At 39.3% G+C, this 19,801-nt stretch overlaps 1 protein-coding gene across 1 annotated transcript in view; it reads right to left on the reverse strand.

The window, feature by feature from the left end:
• Window positions 1-19,801, reverse strand: part of mapkapk2a (MAPK activated protein kinase 2a) — a 43,918-nt gene that overhangs the window by 10,863 nt on the left and 13,254 nt on the right. Inside the window, exon 2 of the mRNA XM_012874894.3 lies at window positions 6,892-7,031. Within this exon, the coding sequence (XP_012730348.1) occupies window positions 6,892-7,031 (140 nt within the window). The remainder of the gene's footprint in view (window positions 1-6,891; window positions 7,032-19,801) is intronic.

Below are 19,801 nucleotides of genomic sequence, written 5' to 3' on the forward strand. Positions count from 1 at the left end.
ATGTGCAGTCAGAAGTACTTCTACACCTTTGCTTATTGCTACGATGTACAGTATGGCTTCTCCGCAATAGGCTAATGTAAAACTATTGTAATTTAGTGGGGGCGGACGTATTTGTTTGAGCCCGTTTGTACCATTTTGACTTTTTATTTTATTTTCTATAAACGACACAAACCTGTGCTCCCAATTCTAAATGATGCTTCGTCAGTGAAGCCTTAAAAAGGAAAGCTTCAAAGGCCACTGAAAGCAGTGGACCAGTGGTGTCCCCTTCCTGTCCTCAAAAGCAGGGATCCAGCACATTTTAGACATCCTCTTGGTTCACCAAACCTGGATCCAATGTACGGAGCCTCTGCATGATTTAGTGATCTGAACCTATTAATGTGTCTGATACATGCAGGAATCTGGCTTTTGAAGTTTGACGTTGGACCACCTTGTTCTAGATTGACAGCACGATATTGCTGCCTAAGATAAGTGCAGTCATACTTCTTCCACATAATACTTCAGACATCAGTGCGGTCAATCATAGAGACGAACACTACAGAGTCTCAGCAAATGGCAACTAAAGCGCAACTGAAGAGTACTTACTTCAACAGGGTATGAAAAACTCTCTCTCCAACTTACTCCATAAGTTTCATTTAATCATTTTGCTCGGTATGACTGCATGAGTTTCAGATCAAATCATCAATACCAATTTCACATCTGCTGAAGGCTCATGTCACCAAAGGCCGGGTCCTCAGGTATGAGAGTGGTGAAGGGAGAGCCAGGCTGAGGGACCCCCCTGCGAAACCGCAGCACGCTTCGAACTTCAGCGCCGGTTAAATTTTGCATTCTGAGAAACAGACCAGAAACCTTAAGCTGCTATGCAGGCCATCTTTTATGCAAATCTAACCCAACCTTGCAACTTTTTTCTCCTCCTAACGTGATTCAGAGAAAGGAGATATTCTTGAAGTGTCTCGGCCCAACCCTCTTCCTCTACGTTTCTCAAAACTGTTGACAAAAGCACGAATTTTGTTTCAGAAAAGATGATGATTTTGATTAACGGCGGAGAGCGGGTACACATTTCTCACTGAAACAGCAGAAGCATGAAACACCTTTCTTACACACCAACCTACACTCTTTCACATCCCATCAGAGGCGTGAAGGAGTTTCACCATCTGAGATGACAAAATAGAGACAGCCGACGCCACATCTGCAATCATCTGACATCTGCTAATAAATGACAATTTTGCTCCATGGGTTTAATGCGTCGACATTAAAAATGTCTGGATTAGTCATGTCAGATAAATGCTAATTGCTAAAATGATGTGTTATACATACTTAAGCTAAATATTTTTAAGGTTTATAGGAGGTAATTTTTCGAAGGAAGGCGATTGTCGGAGCTGAACTTCATGAGCTAGCATGGAAAACGAAATCTGGCATCGTGACCCTTTACACAACACGGGTGATTTTTTTTCTTCAAAGAACCGAATGTAGGTTAGACTCAGTGACTCATGGCAGGTAGGAGAACAATCGGGTCGCCTTGCTATTTCTTCAAGAGTAATATTCTAGAAAATCTTTTGATTTCATAAGAAAAACTACTTTATTGTCATTCAATCTCTCAAGGAAATTAGTCATAACTTGCATGTGCGCCTGACTGCTCACACGTCTCCCTCTGTACAGCGAAGACAACCGCAAAGCAAGAGAATGCACGTGTGACAACCTAATGGGGGTTTGGTGGTTATAAAATGCAACAAAGTGGAAATGGAGAGGAAATAACAGTAGAGTTGTTTAGGGGAAATGGGTCATTTTGCACCAAGGTCATGCTGAGTGAATTTACAATAATTAACCTGGATAGACTTCACCGTTTGACAGCTTGAACTTTGCCTTTTTAACACTAGCATCTGTGGACTGTAAAAACAAGAAGAAAATGAATCCTGACATTGATGATGGCTTAAAGACTTGCACTGTGAGCCATTATGAAACGTTCAATTTGAACCATAAGGATCAATCTCAGTTGAAGATGGTCATCACAAACCACTGTGGTTGGAACAGAGGTACTAAAATATCAGGGGAATACTCCATAGAGCACTCTGACCAATAACACATTTATATTCATGGTTAAACATGAATAGTAACACAGCAATGGGAAGAATATCAATCATATTTTTTTACCACAACGATACTCCTTTCACATCGTTTTATCTTTGGATTATGATCTTTATTATCTGCTGCCAGTCTCTTCTCCCATCAGCAACAAACTTCCCAGTTGAATGAAGATAAATTTAAATCTGCCAAGGGTGTTAATAACTTAGGGATAAACAGCATTTTACAACAAATCTGTCGAAGACTTATTATAAAAATAGCTTTTGCTTTCCAGCAGTAAAATTAGCTTTAAAAAGGTAAAAAAAGAAGCTTTGTTTGTTTACTTTCATTTACACACATTTGTTTATATATATAAAACATTTCATTATGTATAAATACATTATTATTACCATCTATACAACGTAGGGCTGTACATAAAAATCTATACAAAGATTAATATCGATGTTTTTAAAAACAATTTAATATAGATATTCTGGCTTTCAATATCGATATACCTCCCAACGCCTAGGGGGCGATATAACAGCTGTTCACAACGAGGAAGTGCACGGGAGACGAATTTGAGGAATTGCCCACAGGATTTTAGAAGCTCCATTGTCCCTTAAATCAGACATTTGGGCACATTTTTGGTTTCTGTGATAAGTTAAATGCATTGAACCAAATGCACTTTATTTTCCTGTTAATATATCAGTGTTCAATAAATTTAACAAATATAATATTTGTCTGGTTTTGTTGATTGAGCATTAATCTGAAAGTAATAAATATCGACATTGGAGTCAAATCAAATCAAGCTGAGCTATATTGAGAATCGTATCGAAGCGGCTCATCCTAGATGATACCCAGCCCTATACACAGAGTGATGGGCGGTCGCTGCGTAAATATTCTGGTTTACTTTTCATACTGGCTTCTTCAGTTTATATTCATGTGGTTCAGATAAACTGTTTATTTTTATAATACGTCTTTGCTGTGTCTGGACATGTGACCCAAGCACCTGTTAAATTGGACTACTTCCTGTCTCAAAGCTGAACTAAGTACAGATACGGATCTATTAGGGGCCCCGAGCTCAAATTCAGGGGCCGCATTTGGGGGCCGATTACATCAGAGAGGGACAGGGGCCGTCCAAATTCGAAGGCTCCTCCAAATGTGGCTGACAAATGCGTCCTTTTCCACAGATTTTAAAGACGGCTAAGGTGTGTCCATTGTGGCCAACCCTACCCAGGATTCATTGTGGGTTGAAGGGCAAAAATGTGATTAAAGTTTGACGTATTAAACTTTCTGTGACCCAAACAAAGATGTTTTTAGGTGAGAAAGTATCTGCTCCGTTTATGAAGACATCCCTTAGTTGGAAAAGTGCTCCGACGTTTTCCGAAATGTCCGTTCCCACAGCCAGATCGCCTCACTAGCTGTCCTGGCGGTCAAAGCTCGCCATACCCTGTACTATACAGGTTTCATTTACTTTCTATGTTTCCTTCTTTTTCTTGGGATGCAACCAGCTTTAAAAAAGTCTATAATTGCAGTAAAAGGGTGCAGGATGTATAACATGTTGAAACCTATTATTTAAATAAATGTAGGTATTACCACCAGCACCATGTCATTTTTTTATTCATTTTTTTTAAATGATTAAGTCTAGCTGTCCTTCTAGCTATATTGATGGTGTTGTTAATGCAAAGATATTTTGACGTAATTTTGAGGACATTACCAGCTCTTACCCCATAATGTATAATAAACCATCTAGCTTTTATTAATCTGGACTGAGAAAGCCAGCCAACTCCTCTGCACTACATTAGTTAGATGAGCATACATTCAAAAATGTGACAAAAAAAAGGAGGACTGAAAGATAAGTATTAAACCAAAAATATTTACTGATCTCCAAAATGTCTAAACTTTTTTCCACACTGAACGCCAAACTACACTGACCTGTAAAAAAGTAAATAAATAAATGGGTTTAAAGAAAAAACAAAGAAAAAGAAAAAGCTGTAAATGACTCATTTATTGTTTGGTCAGTGTCACATTTTTCAGGGTGTGGAGTCTGACGAACACAAAGTTGGGCTTTTTATGACTGGTGATTAAAGTTGGATGTATCAAACACGCTGTAAAGCACTTGTGATGAAGTGACTGCAGCTCTGTAGGATTAACAAGCCACACGTTATGTGGGTGACTAGATTTTTAGGAACAATGACTAGTCCTGACACAGACTGAATCCAAATTTCTTTCAATATTCAATGAGGAATAATGATCAGCACTTAAAATCTCTCTCAATGTATGCAACTTAACATTTTTTAAACATAGCAGGTGGTTTGTTTATTAATTGTAATTAAATGTTCTACATATGTACAGGACTGTCTCAGAAAATTAGAATATTGTGATAAAGTTCTTTATTTTCTGTAATGCAATTAAAAAACATGAAATGTCATACATTCTGGATTCATTACAAATCAACTGAAATATCGCAAGCCTTTTATTGTTTTAATATCGCTGATTATGGCTTACAGCTTAAGAAACCCAAATATCCTATCTCAAAATATTCTCTTATTAATAATAATCTCCACCTGGAGCTGTACCCACTCAAGACAGGGAACATGATGCTGGACCCTCCACATTCCCTCCCCTCACCACGCTTAATGTGTCTACTTGTAGACTTCTTCTGGTTCTTAGGAACCCACTCTCTGTCAGGACCTGAGCTGGTCCTCAGACACAGTTCGGAAGAAGGCCCACCAGAGACGGTCCGTCCTTCAGGTCGTTTTCTACACGGCCATCATTCAGTCTGTCCTGTGTGGATTGGGTAATCTACCAACCAGGACAGGTCCAAACTACAATGAAAAATTAGGTCTGCAGAGCTCATCATCAGGACTGATCGTCCCTCCATCCAGGAACTGCATGACTATGTAGGTCTATGGTCGGGAAAATGGCTTCTACAGTCTATGCAGAGCCCACACATCCAGCACACAAACGACTTGACTTTTAGCTTCGGTCTGTCCCCACTGTCTATCCGATTAAGACTTAACAGTCACAGTACCCGGATCAATACCATGCTGTTCTGCATTAATTTAACCTCATCTTACTCTTTTGTAAAAACACTGTGTGTGTGTATAAATAAGAGTGTATATTTTTTACATTTGTATTTAAAATGACCTCATGTGCACAAACTTGCTGAATAAAGCCGATTCGGATAAGACACAAAATAAAAATGAATGACACCTGATTTCCAAAAGTGGAAAACAAGGACAAAGTACCACGCCCGTGAATACCTATTTAAACCACCAAAATGTAAATTTGGAAGGCGATAGATTAAAACATTCAACGGAATAAATGAGGTAGCAAGTGATTTCGGGTTAACAAAGTCAGCTAAAATACACCAGGGAAGTAGAAGCTGGCAAAAGTGAGTTGAAAGCGAAAAAAGGACCAATCAGCGTCTCAAAGAAGTTCAAAAACTGCCATCAGAGAGAAGGAAAAATATTGAATTGCCTGAAATGGAGCACGGTATGAAGTTGTCTGTTTTATAAAGTTTGGTGAAGACGAAGGAACGGATGCTGGGTAAGTCTGCGGGGCTCAGCGCGTGACTTTTTTTACCCTGCAACCTGAACATGTGACATATTGAAACTCTGATAGAATTACATGTTGAGTTTTCGAGATTTCAGACCAGAGCAGAGCATTGCAGATTTTTAAATAAAGATTTTCAACATATTACAATTAGGAATCACGACTAACAGTTGAAAAAATATTACTCAAAGTTGTATAATAGAGAAAAGGGCTGTTTGAATACAGCTAAAGATACACTAAATTGCCAAAAGCATTCGCTCACCCATGCAATTAATCAAATGCACCAGAGAACAAAGCAGGGTCCATAAAGACATGGATGAGAGAGTTTGGTGTGGATGACCTTGCCTGGTCTGCTCAGAGTCCTGACCTCACAAATCTGCTTCTGGAAGACTGGTCATAAATTCCCATAAACACTCTCCTTGTGGACTGCCTTCCCAGAAGAGTTTAGGTCGTTATCGCTGCAAAGCGTGGACCAACGTCATAATGAACTCTATGGATTAAGAATAGGATGTCACTTCAGTTTATGTGCGAGTCAAGGCAGGTGAGCACTGCTTTTGCAAATACCTTGAATCTGTGGCCGTAAACTAATTGGAGACAGTTTCATAAATTAATTTATTGATAAAAAAAGATAAGTGTGACCTGGTCTTGTTTGTCTGTATTCATTGTTTTTGTTGTAGTATAGTTTTATGAAATACATAAAGACAATTCAAATGAGCACACTCATAATAAGCAGGATTTGGATCTAGCTGCAGGTAAGTACAGTCAGGTTTTTCACATACTTCCCATATGACCCCACTTAATAAGCATATAGATGAATAAAGAATCCTAGTTTATCGTGAACATCCCAGGACTTTTCTCCACTGTAGCTATGGCTCATGCACTTAAATGTTTCCCTTTGAATTCTGCAAAACTGTTGTCGATGGATTGTTTAATAGTGATGTTCGGGGAAAACCAAGTTCTGCAGGTTGTACAATGTAAACGTGAAGAACACACCAGATAAAAATATTCCACTCAAATGACTATAGGATAGTGATATTGGAATAAAAACGTTAATGATTTCTCCTGTTTCTTTCTCTCTTGGAGCAATAGATAATGTAAATATGACGACAAGCTTTAATTTTAAGATCAAAGAAAATAAAGATAAAAAAAAAAATCCTTGAATATCGCTATTTCGATTAGAAAATAAACAGCAACTATTGAATCCTAAAAGGATTCCCCACCAATGAGGCGAGCGTGCCCTGAGTGACGGTGTGTGCAGTGACGCTGTGCACTCACCACTCCATGACAATAAGCAGACACTTCTTGCCCTGATAGAGGTTCTCATAAACATCATTGATGCGCACAATATTGGTACACAGCGACGCCCTCCAGTGAAGCTCGACTTCTCTTCGTGCCTTGGGACACTCCTGCAGCATCTGGGCACAACAACAAAAAACAAACATGTTGATTTTCATTAATTTTGCACTTCGATTAAACCAAAAATACATAAAGTACAGACAGAGTAACAAATAAAAAGGCTAAACTCAGAATAGGGAACCGTTTCTTTCTTCAGAAAGTAGATTTTTATTTCCTTTAGTTCAAACATTAAAAAATGAAAATGTTGCACTTATCCAGGAGTAGAAATAAAATACCAGAGACAAGGTGAAGCCCATTACTTAGTTGAAGTTCCATCAAACTCTAAATAGAAGTGCTGAGCTGCCACCAGATGGTGAAATGTTAAAATTACACGAGTATTTCTTTAGTCACACTTGCGTGCAAGCAGCCCCCTCTGTCTGTGATACTTTGTCAACACGCCCCGCAACAACTGGATGTTATTCCGTCCCTATCCTTGTGAAGACTTGTAGTTGGAAACTGGCATGCAATAATGGATTTAAACTCGCCATTTAATATGAGTTAGTAGTTCTGAGCCCGTCAAAATATAATACTCAGGGGTCAACAGTGGACTCTTATTAATGAAACAACCAAGAAATAAAGAGAAATGTGTCTGTATCTCCTATAAATCAAATAAGGAGCTGAACTACAAACACCAGCTTTTAAGTAGGAGCAAGTACAAGAAAACACGTATTTATGCCTAAGGCACACAACCAGAGAGCAGTCCTAAAAGTCAGTGTTTAAAAGTAATTTAAACTAAGAAGGCAAATTTGTATAGCACATGGACATGCAGGACAATGCAAAATGCTTTACATGGTTAAAAGGAAGTTGGAGTTAAAAGGAAGTTGGAATAAAAGGTAGAAAATAAAACATGGGAAATAATAGGAACTTCTTAATACAGTTGTACAAATGTATCAGTATTTATCTATAGTCTTATTGCAGATTTTATTTTTAAGTTTCAAACTGATTAAATCAGTAACTTTAAGTGAAGAGGATCTGAACTTTTGTGTGTTTTTGTTTTTACAGATTTACAATTCAGGTACTTATTAAAGTACAAGCTGTAGAACAGACAAAATCAAAATTTGTTAATGTACACCTTTTATTTTGAAATACTTGTTGCAATCCCACAATTTACACTTTTATCTTTTCTCATGAGTGAAAAAATGTAGCAAAAAAATGTAGCCCTGACAATGAGCCACAGTCTGTCCAGTGTGTTGTGTTGCATTCCAGCCCCGCCCACAGTCAAAATACAACAGAGTGGGCTTCATTCCACAGAGCAAAAAGTATCCTCTGATCTCTGGGCAGACCGGCGGTGGCTTAGGGTGCTCATAAACAACCCGTTTATAGAGCAGAAAACAGGAAGCAGCAGCCATGGCTGGCCAGGTGGTACAAACATGGAAGTAAAAATTCAAGTTGAACCTTTGTAAGCTCGCAGGTCTGTAAAATATCCGCAATAACCTTTAATATGGGAAAGATTAAATAATCATTTATAGAAGATCATGTTAACAATCATGTTGATAGTTAACTTACTAGGAGAGGCCTATCAACTACGTGATAAGATTACAAGAAAGAAAAAGTGTTGACTTAAGTATAAAGCGCACACAGAGCTAAATCTCCAACCTTACAGAACGGGAATTAAAGAGATGATTACTAGCTTTAATGGTCGACATGAGGATATTTCTGCCTTGAGAAATAAATTACCAATCAGTTATGTGAATACGGTGCTGTAAAAAATACTTAAATGTTTAAACAGGTGAACAGTATGAGAGATTCTTTAATATTTTTACATTTTATTTATTGTCTTAAATAACAGTAGAAATCATACAGGGATATCTCAACAACCTAAAAAAGCACAAAGTGTTAAATGTAGCTGTCCTTTGGACTTTAAAACTGTGCCAGGAGGGATTTTGGGAGACATTTCTCTCCACGCTGCTTGTTGAAGACGCTAGAAGTCCTTTTCCAAGAAGCAAGGAGCCTCCAGGTAGTTTTATTTGTTTTTTAGCAGAGGGAATGTTTTTAGAATAATCTGGTCATCAAATGTCTGAGACAACCAGCGTAGTAGCCGAGGCTCAGGTTATATCCAGGAGAGCTAAAATAAAACCCAAAGGCTTTACTCCAATTCAGAGAGTCTACTTTGTTAAAAGTGTCAATAAATGAACTAAGAAAGCTATCTGCACAACGCCTGGCGCTGGGAGCATATGTTAGATGTGTTCACTTTATTGATTTGAGTAAAAACCTTCACAAATCTGGGTAGTTTAAAAAAAATGCTGCAAAATAAGTTTTTAATTGGCTTTTACAGAGAATAGCAGTTAGCCTGTTGATCACGGGAAAGGTTTTCTTTAAAGAAACCCACTCAGATTAAAAGCTCACGTCTCAGCTAAAAAATAAATAAATGCAGTTTTTCCAGCTAGAAGAGCAACATATTAACAGCCACACACTCGAACACGGGGCTATTCAGCTAAATTGCTTAGGGAGTCGCAGTTACTTTAGGTAAATCAGCTGAAGGGGCTGGGCATCCAGCGATTAAAGACATTATGTTAAAACAACAACAAAAAAAAAGTATTACAATGATCTACTTTGGTTTAAATTGTATTACTTTACTGCATCAAATCAAATGTAATTAGCAGAAATCAAAAGTGTAATTCAAATACAGATGTCAAGTGTTGAAAATGATTGCATTTTTTATGTAAAACTGAAAAATAAATATGACAAAATGTTTTAATTTTTGTACACCGTCCATGTTGTCGTTCAAAATAAAACACACAAAGGAAAAAGCATGAAACTCATGTCATTTCAGCCATAACGTGGGGCAGTTGTATTTATTTCTGTTCACACGAACAACAGCAACAAATAGGGCTGTTTCTATTTCAATTAGTAGATTTAAAGCTAGTAGACCGCAAAATTGCGGCTGATACAGAAAAAACATTATAGCTGATATGGTAAGCGCAACTACGATGCTCAAAAAAAATAGAGGGAACCCTAAAATAACATCCTAGATCTGAATGAATGAAATATTCTTATTAAATACTTTATTTGAATTGTTGAATGTGCTGGCAAAAAAATCACAAAAACATATGATCAATGAAACTCTAATTTCTGAAATAGACCGGTCTCTAATGGGTCTAAGGATCTCATCTCTGTACCTAATGGCAGTCAGACTACCTGTGGTGAGCACATGGAGGGATGTGCAGCCCCACAAAGAAATGCCACCCCACACTGTTACTGACCCACTGCTAAACCAGTCATGATGGAGGATGCTGCAGGCAGCAGAACGTTCTCCATGGTGTCTCCAGACTCTGTCACGTCTGCAACATGTGCTCAGTGTGAACCTGCTTCCATCTGTGAAGAGCTCAGGATGCCAGTGGCCAATTTGCCAATCTTGGTGTTCTCTGGTAAATCCAAACATCCTGCTTGGTGTTGGGCTGTAATTATAACCCCCACCTATGGATGTCAGGCCCTCATACCTCCCTCATGGAGTCTGTTTCTGATCGTTTGAGCAGACACATGCACAGTGTGACCTGCTGGAGGTCTTGTTGCAGGGCTCTAACTGCTCCTCCTCTTCCTCCTTTCACAAATGTGAAGGTAGTGGTCCTGCTGCAGGGTTGTTGCCCTCCTAGCCTCCTTCACGTCTCCTAATGTACCGTCCGGTCTCCTGGTAGTGCATCCATGCTCTGGACATTGCGCTGACAGACACAGCAAACCTTCCTGCCATCCTGGATGAGCTGCACTACCTGAGCCACTTGTGTGGGTTGTAGACTCCGCCTCATGCTACCTCTAGAGTGAAAGTACCACCAGCATTCAAAAGTGACCAAAACAGCCAGAAAGCAGAGGAACTGAGAAGTGGTCTGTGGTCACCACCTGCACAACCTCTCCTTTATTCCATTTACACCACAGCAGCTGAAACTGATTGTCAATAAGTGTTGATTCTTAAGTGGACAGAAGTGTGATTGACTTGGAGTTACATTGTGTTGTTTAAGTGTTCCCTTTATCTTTTTGATAAGTGTATTTCTCTTCAAAACATTGTTACAACACCATAACAGTGTAGCGACCCAAAGGGCGCAACTGAGAGATACTGTAGGCTTGGGTTGTCATGAGACAGTTTATTTGTTCACCATTTTTCAGTTTAACTTGTTCCTTTTTCTATCCGTTTATGGGTGTAGGGGTGCTGGAGCGGCAGAGTTAGGTAAAGACAGTTCTGCACTGTGAGTTAAGTGTCTTTTCTGTTTAGTGACATCCTTGGTTAGTTCAGTATTCAGGTAAATAAACTTGCATGAGCTTAATAAAAAGCTTTGCTAAGCAATAGTTAACTGCAAATAGATGACTGCTCTAGTATGTATTTTTTTTATTAGCTCCACACTGGCTACTTTTTGACACCATTAAAATGCAAACTTTTTAAAATGTCGCAAAAACAGAAAATGCAAATTAGGCATTTTCTATCTGGTGGTTTGGAGCGAATTAATCAGGATACACAAAGCCTAATTTTGTCTTAAATTGACGTTACGCATGGCTGTAATAAACAGGGAGTAGATGTTTCAAACTAGCATGGATGACATCGGAGAAAAATGTTCAGAGGGTTTCAGGAAGGTGTTGCAATTGGGAAAGTTGTAATTATTCTGTCATGTCAACTAGTATTGGTGATGTTACTTGCAGTCCAAGGACGTTGAGAAAGAAATGCTATTTTATGCTCGTTATGGAAATATCCGGGAAGACACAGTGGAAACAGCTCATCAGTCATGAGGTGAATGTTTACTGCTTCAGAACTAAATGTGTTTCCATCACTCATTTGGGCATATTAACTCTCTCAGAAATGCCCCAAAAAACTCAAATGAGCAGAAAAACTTTACGTTATTAATACATTTTGCCGTTTCTATCAATCTTTCTAATGAGATACTTCAAAACGTGCATAAATAAAACATTGACATTGTCGAACATAGCCAAACAATGGCTATTGTGAGGCAGTCAGCCAATAAAAAGAAATGAGCCTTGGAAGCTAACCTTGCCTGCAAGCTGAATCCTAGCAGTATTTATTCATTCACAAACACACAAGAATCCATCTTGTTCCACTCTCGTCTCAACTACTCAGGTTGGAACCAAAACGGTTGTGGCTGATTAATTTGCAGTATTTTGGTTTAAGCTGGGACATACCTTCTGTGACGAAAGTAAGAGCTGCCAAGCCCACAGCCGAACTTGCATAAACATGGCAGCGCAGAAGGACGCAAGCGTTGCTGCTATTACATCTGTTTTGTCAGAATCCACAATTTCTTCTTTAAAAGAACAGCAAGAAGTACCTTGACCAGCGTAACTTGTGGTTTCTCATGGTGTCTGATGCTTAAAACATTTCTATTTGATACCGTGACTGGCTAAAGCCAACCTTCGGTAGAGGGCACTAGGTGCCGCTTCGCCCAATCAGCTCGGAAAGTTCTGCTGAGGGTCCCTTATTGCTCTGAACGGATTGAATAGGAGCCGACACAGATTGATAATCTGTAGCACTCTCCATTCCAAACACTATCAATCTGGCTTGCCAGGTTAGAAGGAAGCACCAAAAATACATAAAACTCCTTTAAGGACCATTAGTGGAGAGTTCCTGGTGACGACCAAATTAGATTTGCCAGGAAAGAGTCTGATCTATAGACTAGGAAACAAAAACCAGATCAGTTGTTAAGGCAGGACAGCAGACAGAGGGCAGCCAGAATAATACATAACGACTGTTACCAGGACAATCTGGTATGGAGGGTTTTCTATCAACACCAAACATACAGCCTAGGTCAATGGACCTTAATGGCAGAACAAACAAGTTCCCTTTTAAAAGAAAGTCACCAGGAAAATAGTACATAACCGCAAAAAAAAAAAAAAAAAAAAAAAAAAAAAAAAAAAGAATATTGCATTTTATGTCTAGACATTTCTCTGTTGATTCCTACACCCTTTTTTGTGTTTTGGTTTCCATTAGACGTTTATTTTTTTTCCAAGATAACAGCAGAGGACACAACATCAACCAAGTGATTTGTGTGATGGCAATAAACTCATCACAACATCTTTTAATCAAGGAAGTTGAATAAAAAATAAAAAAGTAATACATCTATCTGACCTTAAACTACAACAAGGTTTGTATAAAAAAATAAACAAAACATATAATCATCTTTATTGTCATTACAACACACATTCTAGTGAAATTTGTTCTCTGCATTTAGCCCATCTCCTTGGGGAGCAGTGGGCTGTCATGTGCGGCGGCCGGGGACCAATCTGGGGTTAAGGGTCTTGCTCAGGGACCCAGAGTAGCAGTCAGTGGGAGTTTAACCCAGAACTTAAGCTTGCTCTGTCCATTAGGCCACCACTCCCCTATTAGTAAATACTCAACATATTTTAGCCTGCAACTTTGCTTTTGGGTAAATTTGTGTTATGATTTCGACATTGTGGATCACCTAATACCCAAATCTAAGACGGTATACACGGTGTGACAGAACATCAAAATAAATTACACTCCTGCAGAAACGCAGTTTATAGCGAAACAGAGTCAGTCACAGTAGAATAGTTTACAGAGGAAATAATGTTAGATTACATCTTGAAATGGTGTAGAGAGACGAACATTTTTTTGATTATCTCCGTCCACAGAACTAGAATGAAAATATGTCCAGCTTAATCTGTATTTTCTTTTCTAAAAGTTAAAAAAGACCTTATTCCTTTATTTACCCATTACAACCTCAAAGTTGTAGGATGTGTGGAAATCTACTCGTATCCTATAATGAAAAAACTAACTAGCGTAAAAACAAAAACAAAGCCCTTCTGTCCTTTAGCCACATGCATTTATGCTCATGAAAGCAGACTCCTGTCACCTCACTGCTGGTGTTTGTGCAGCGTGACCCCCCCCCCCCCCCCCACCCCCCACCATCCTCCAATCATCTGTTGTTTGCCCTTTTAGGCTCAACAATGACCCGTATGAGGACGGCGGGAAAAGATGGAGGCAGATGGGCACACAATACACTTCGACGAACCAAAACAAAAGTTACCGAGCGAGGGGCAAAAACAGCAGGTGGTGTCAGAGAGCTCAAAGGGTGAGGACTCCTTCCTCCGCTTGCCGCGTTAAGCCGAGAAAGGGCTGGTAGTTGACAAAGATCACACCGTGGGCGACGGTACAGTGAGAATGTGTGGGGGACTAAGACTGAGCAGAGGTGACAGGTTAAGCTCAGCTCAAGCAGAAAAGCTTCTTACGGCGGCAAAAGGATAAGCGAGCTGCTGGAGGAAGATTCATTTCGGGTTTTTGACTTCTTCAGCGTGGACTCAGTGAAGCAGGAAATGTGTTTGTCTGTCAGAGTGACATTATATGTTTACAGACACATGCTAAGCCACATAAAGCCGTCACATGTCCGCTTGTTTAACTCCATGTAGAAACCAGATGTTCACATACACTATAAAAACATCCTCAGCCTCTCTTTTTTTTCCACCATCTGACAACAAAGAAAAACCTTTTCCCGTTTGGTACCAAAAAAAAGTAACTTTTTTTTTTTTTTTTTTACTGTAGACCTTCTCGCCGTACGAAGATCGACCACCAAACTGATGTGCTGTTTTAATAGCAACAGTCAACCTCTCTCAGCTAGGATCCCAAAAGAGGAGGAAGTGAGAATCTACGTGCTGCAGGTCTTTGGTACGGATGTGTTTTACAACCCGGGCTGTCGCGCTTTCAGCCGTCTCACTTCCTGACACATAGCGAAAACCTCCTACTGGAAAAGAAAGTGGGTGTAGTAGTCGGGTCTTTAAAGATGAAAGGCGAACGATAAGGATATCTAGAAAGAACAGATAAGGCTGTTTATGGAAATACAATTGGGTATAAAAGGTACCAGATACAGTCTTGACTCCACCTTGGACTCTGAGGCCTGACTTGACCGACTCGTCCCTTTAATAACCTCATGATTCACGCTGTGGATCCCCTTTGCTGCTAAAAAAAAAAATTGAAGCACTGATGTGCTGTTATATTCTGAACCACTGACCTGGCCTAGTTTGTAGGAGTTGTGCAAAACCGAAAATACTAAACATCCCTCAGACAGCTAAAAGAAAAAAAAAGAGAGAACCGTTCCACTTCCCTTTGATCAGCCATTCATTATTCCTCATTCAGGAGGTGCTGAAACTATTGCGCAACGGTCATCAATGAAAGCCATCATATCCGTCACGGATTCATTTAAACTATCTAAATCTCTGTGGGATTGAGGAACGCACCAAACAGGTCAATTGTGGTACACTGTACTTAGAAATTAACCACATTTGTTGAATTTTGTGCATTTGTTTAAAAGAAAAAAAGCGACGAGCCACAAAATTTTCTTGCAATAAAATGCAAGTGCACACAAAAATTATTCAAAGATACTCAATTGCAACAGTCAATCCAGAATGACCTTTTCACGTTTGCCCAAATTGTCGCACTTCTTCCGACTGCAGCGCTACAATGACAGCCGCTTATCGTCCCTGCAGAAAATCATCTCATAAAAGATCTGCTGCTGCAAGTTTGAACTCTGCTGAAGTGTCGAGTACAGCCGGAAGAGAATATGCGACCCTCGTCATCTACCAAACAAACAAGGCATTGCTCAAAGGAATTATCCCCAAGAAGAATATAAACAAGAAGAACCTACATGTTGAACAAAGGCTGCACTAACAAGACACTGACGTTTGAGAGCAGCCGGGTAAAGCCTCTGTTTCTGTAACGGTGAACCTCCTGACATAAACGCTAGCTTTAAATATGAGCTTGACAGACACGGACAGCCCAATTCTGTCGGTCTGAGCTCCCCAATCGAGACGCGCTTCCCAGCTGCACAGCTCTGCACCAAGCAACGCTCCGTCCTACTTATCCATCTTAATCAGCTGAGGGCTCAGTCAGCTAATAAATAATGAAGCAACGAAACAAACCAGTGCACCCACCCCCACGCCTCTGTGTGGGTGATATCACAGGTTATGGTGGAGCCAGACTGACGCTGACAACAGAAAAAAAAAAAAAACGGTGCACCCTGCTGCTGAAGTGGATCACAGAAGAAAATATAGTAAAAGAAAAATACCAAAAAGGCAGAACATGTACATGCTTCCCTGTTCACGCTGTAAAAAAATGTTTTGTATGAGCCAAACTAGCTCATCAAAAATGCTACTTTCCACCCCCCTGCTTCGTCCCACTGGCAGAAAGTGTAGGAATGTAACACAGGAAATGTAGGCAATAGGTGTGGTTGACTGTGACAGGTAAAAGTATGCGGACAGTCCACATGGCTCACAGTCTGTGAGCAGTATGTCCGTGTATGTGGGAGCCTCAACATCCCAGATAAGCATTCGGGCTTGAAGGTATAAAGTTAGGTTGCATTCAAAGACATTTGTGCCATTTTGCACACAGAATTTACTGACTTAGTGAAATTATCGCTTGTGAAAAATGCCGACTGACATGTTGCAGTATGATGATGGGAAGGTGCGTTTACGCTTTACTCTGTGCAGTACGTTCGTCACTTCCAGGCTTACGGTTCTGTTAACAATGGTGGCACACGAGGACTGCTTATAGGCTGCTAGAGAAAATGTTTGGGGCGCGTTAGGTTATTTATAGCATGTAGGGCTGGATGATGTAGAAAAAAAAAAAATCATACAGTTGAAATAGAAATCATATTGACATATATTTAAGTGCAGCCCTGGCCAATTTATACTGTTGCTTAATGACATATTTTTAAATAAAAACACAAAAACACTGAATTTAAACTCAACTTTTTATTCTACCAACTTTTTACCAAAACTGCAAGTTTTTTTAGAAAAGAAAAAAGAAAGCGTGCTCTTTGTACTCTTTGAAGGGGGCGGAGCATTCCTGTGTCTGCATTTGTGATTGGTTGGAAGGACGGAATGACTGTAGTATTAACCTTCATGGATGCTAGAATGCAAAAGGAAGGAAAACTGTTCTATTGAACTTTTTATTGACCCTTTTTTTTTCCTGTCACACCACACTATTGATTGATGTATATTGTTACTAAATTATCGTCCAGCCCTAGTAGCATGTGTCAATTATGAATGCACCAATGTGTTATTCTGAAAATGTGTCTCATTTTACACGAAAATGGTTATACTTTTGTTTGAGTTTAAGCAAGTTAAAATTAAGTTTGCCAAATTGCAATTAATAGTTTCTGCTCTGAAACCAGAAATAACCCCTTGCATTCAAAACATTTTTGCCACAATTTGGAAAAAAGGTATTGAGTATTTATCTTAGTATCAATATTAAGTTTGAGATTTAGTACCCTGACAACCCTAATAAATCTCAAAAAGTGCATCCAAGTTAACGTAGACTGAAGGCTGATTTCTGTTTACATTTATAAACTGAAAATCCATCAGGGTTTCCCCCACCGTATTATAAGCCTGGTGGGCCGCTGTACTTGGCCCCCAGCCAGGCTAAGCGTTGTTAGTTTATTTTAAATGCCTCAGAGCAACATAAAACGGTCAGTAGAGATCCCGTCTGGGAGAAAACTTCCCAGTAAAAACAAGCTAGCACTAGCTGACATTAGCTTGACGCACACTTCTGTATCCCCACCGCCCTTTGACTGCTAAGACCCTTTGACAACCGATCAGGAAGGGTTACAAAGTGATTAACAACCTGGTAAAGCAGAGATTTAGCGATCATCTGAGAGGTGATTTCTACGTACTGTAGATCTATGCTCCTGCTCACATGCATCAGTTTAGTTTTTCTCCTGTACCTACCAATAGTTTCTCAAATTAACTCATGTATGGAGGGAAGAAATGGTAACGCTTTTCAATGAATAGCACGGCAGTAATATGTTAGTACCATATGTTGGCATCTGTGGCGTCTCTGGCATTTGGGGCCCGTGGGGCTCTATGTTCACAGTGATCAGTGGCACAGGATTGTACTTTTTAGAGCAATATTGTAAAAAATACAGATTCCCTTACCAATAGAATTATGTTATTAACGTTTGTGTCTATATATCCAAGCCTGCCAGGGTACTGACAAGCTCAGCAGGCTAAATACTTTGAGTCACCTTGAATTTCGGTTTTGTTTAAATAATGAACATCTTAAATCGCAGTGTGCATGCCCAACACGCTCTCAGTAGACAGCCGTGAGGCACAAATCCTGTGGCCCCAAGCTCGGATCGTCCAATAAAAATACTGGAAATGCACACGTTACGTTCACGTTCTGCCAGATAGTGCACGACCATCTAGTGTTGTTGTCCTTGCTGGCTCATTGAAGGATTGATGTGAATCTTTTCTGTTCCATATGAGGGAGTCTTTATTGGAATTTTATGTATACAAATTAAATTACATTTAGCTTATATAAAATTACATTTCTCGTGTGTTGGTTTATGCTAATTTATCTGTTTAACTTAAAATTGATCAAAGTCAGGTTGTATGTGTCACAAAAAAAATTAGTTGCTGTCAATAGTTGTTGATTTTTTGTGCCCCAGATACGCCACTGGTTAGCATTACTGTTTAAACAATAAAGTGATCTTCTGTTACCTTGCTATTAAAAGCTTTGACTTTTTAAACTGTTGATTGAATGCATGATTTCAGAAGAGCTGCTGCTGATGCCGACCAAAGGCAGTGCAAGTACTACATGTTAAACACCATAGACAGAACCCAAAGTGTTTGGTCCAGCACTGGTTTTGATTTGTGCAAGGTAAGGATGGGTACAGAATTTTGTACCAGACCCGCCTGCAGTCAGAGGAAAGAGAGGAGAGCCTCTCTGTTTCCACATTGCAAATGTATCCCGCCCTGAATTACAAAGCGGGATAAAATGTGTTTTTAAATGGTCTTTTTTTTTCCCTATGAAACTGTTGCACTAAAATAATTCCCTGAATTTCATTCACACACAGCTTCAATCCCTTATTCACCTCATTCACTCTGTGCCTGTGAGAACTGTCATTTTGGTAAAAATGTGTTTTATGTGGATTCAGGCAATGTATTAACATCTACAAAGGAACCTTATGAAATAATTTATGAATTTTAACATGTTTAAATATTGAGAAATGAATAAGTTAAATTGAAAAATATTAAGACTATTATTAAAATAAGATTTATTTCCACATAAACTCACATAATTACCGAAAATGGGTACCACTGAGTACCTGTACCGATTCCCAGGTCCAGGGTATTGGTATATCGGTTCAGATGTGATGGATGCCCATCCCTAGTGCAAAGACAACCTTTCAAAGATGTTTTATTCCTCACTACATGCAAAAGGAAACTACTCCTCCAGAAGCTACTAGCTACTAGTCAAGGAAGTACTTTAACTGCATGTTGCAGCTCTTCTGAATGGTCTGCTTTTCTTGTTAAAGGTTTATCATATATATTGGACTACAACCCTTGTATCTGCTTATTTTTAACAGGTCTGCTAAAAATGCCAATACAACAGCCAAGGCCTCTGTTTTCTAGCATCAATTTGGCAAACAAAACTAATAAGAGCGAAGACTATGAAAAAAGTGCTCTGACCTTCAAAAGGCGTTCTTTAAATCTAATTAAAAATGCTCACAGTATCACCCTGCTGATAAAAACGGGTCTTTGGCAAACAGTCTGATTGCTGGCTGCATTGTGTGATCAAGCTGTAGACTGTAATTTATACCCGACAGGCCAGCTAGCATTGCTTTTAGTGTTGACAAGCAATTTAGCTGTTGTACCTCATTAAAGGGCCTGTGACAGAACATAGAAAAGGGTAATGCTGAATAACACAGAGCAGCTCATAAGTATAAGGATGTTCTGTTAAACCAAACTAACTGCTAAATGACAGGGGCAACTATTTTAAACATATGAATGAAAAAATTTTATCAAGTCTAGCTTATAAACTTATCAAGATTTCATTGTATTCTCT

The sequence above is a fragment of the Fundulus heteroclitus genome, chromosome 20, assembly GCF_011125445.2.
Source record: "Fundulus heteroclitus isolate FHET01 chromosome 20, MU-UCD_Fhet_4.1, whole genome shotgun sequence".
NCBI lineage: Eukaryota > Metazoa > Chordata > Actinopteri > Cyprinodontiformes > Fundulidae > Fundulus > Fundulus heteroclitus.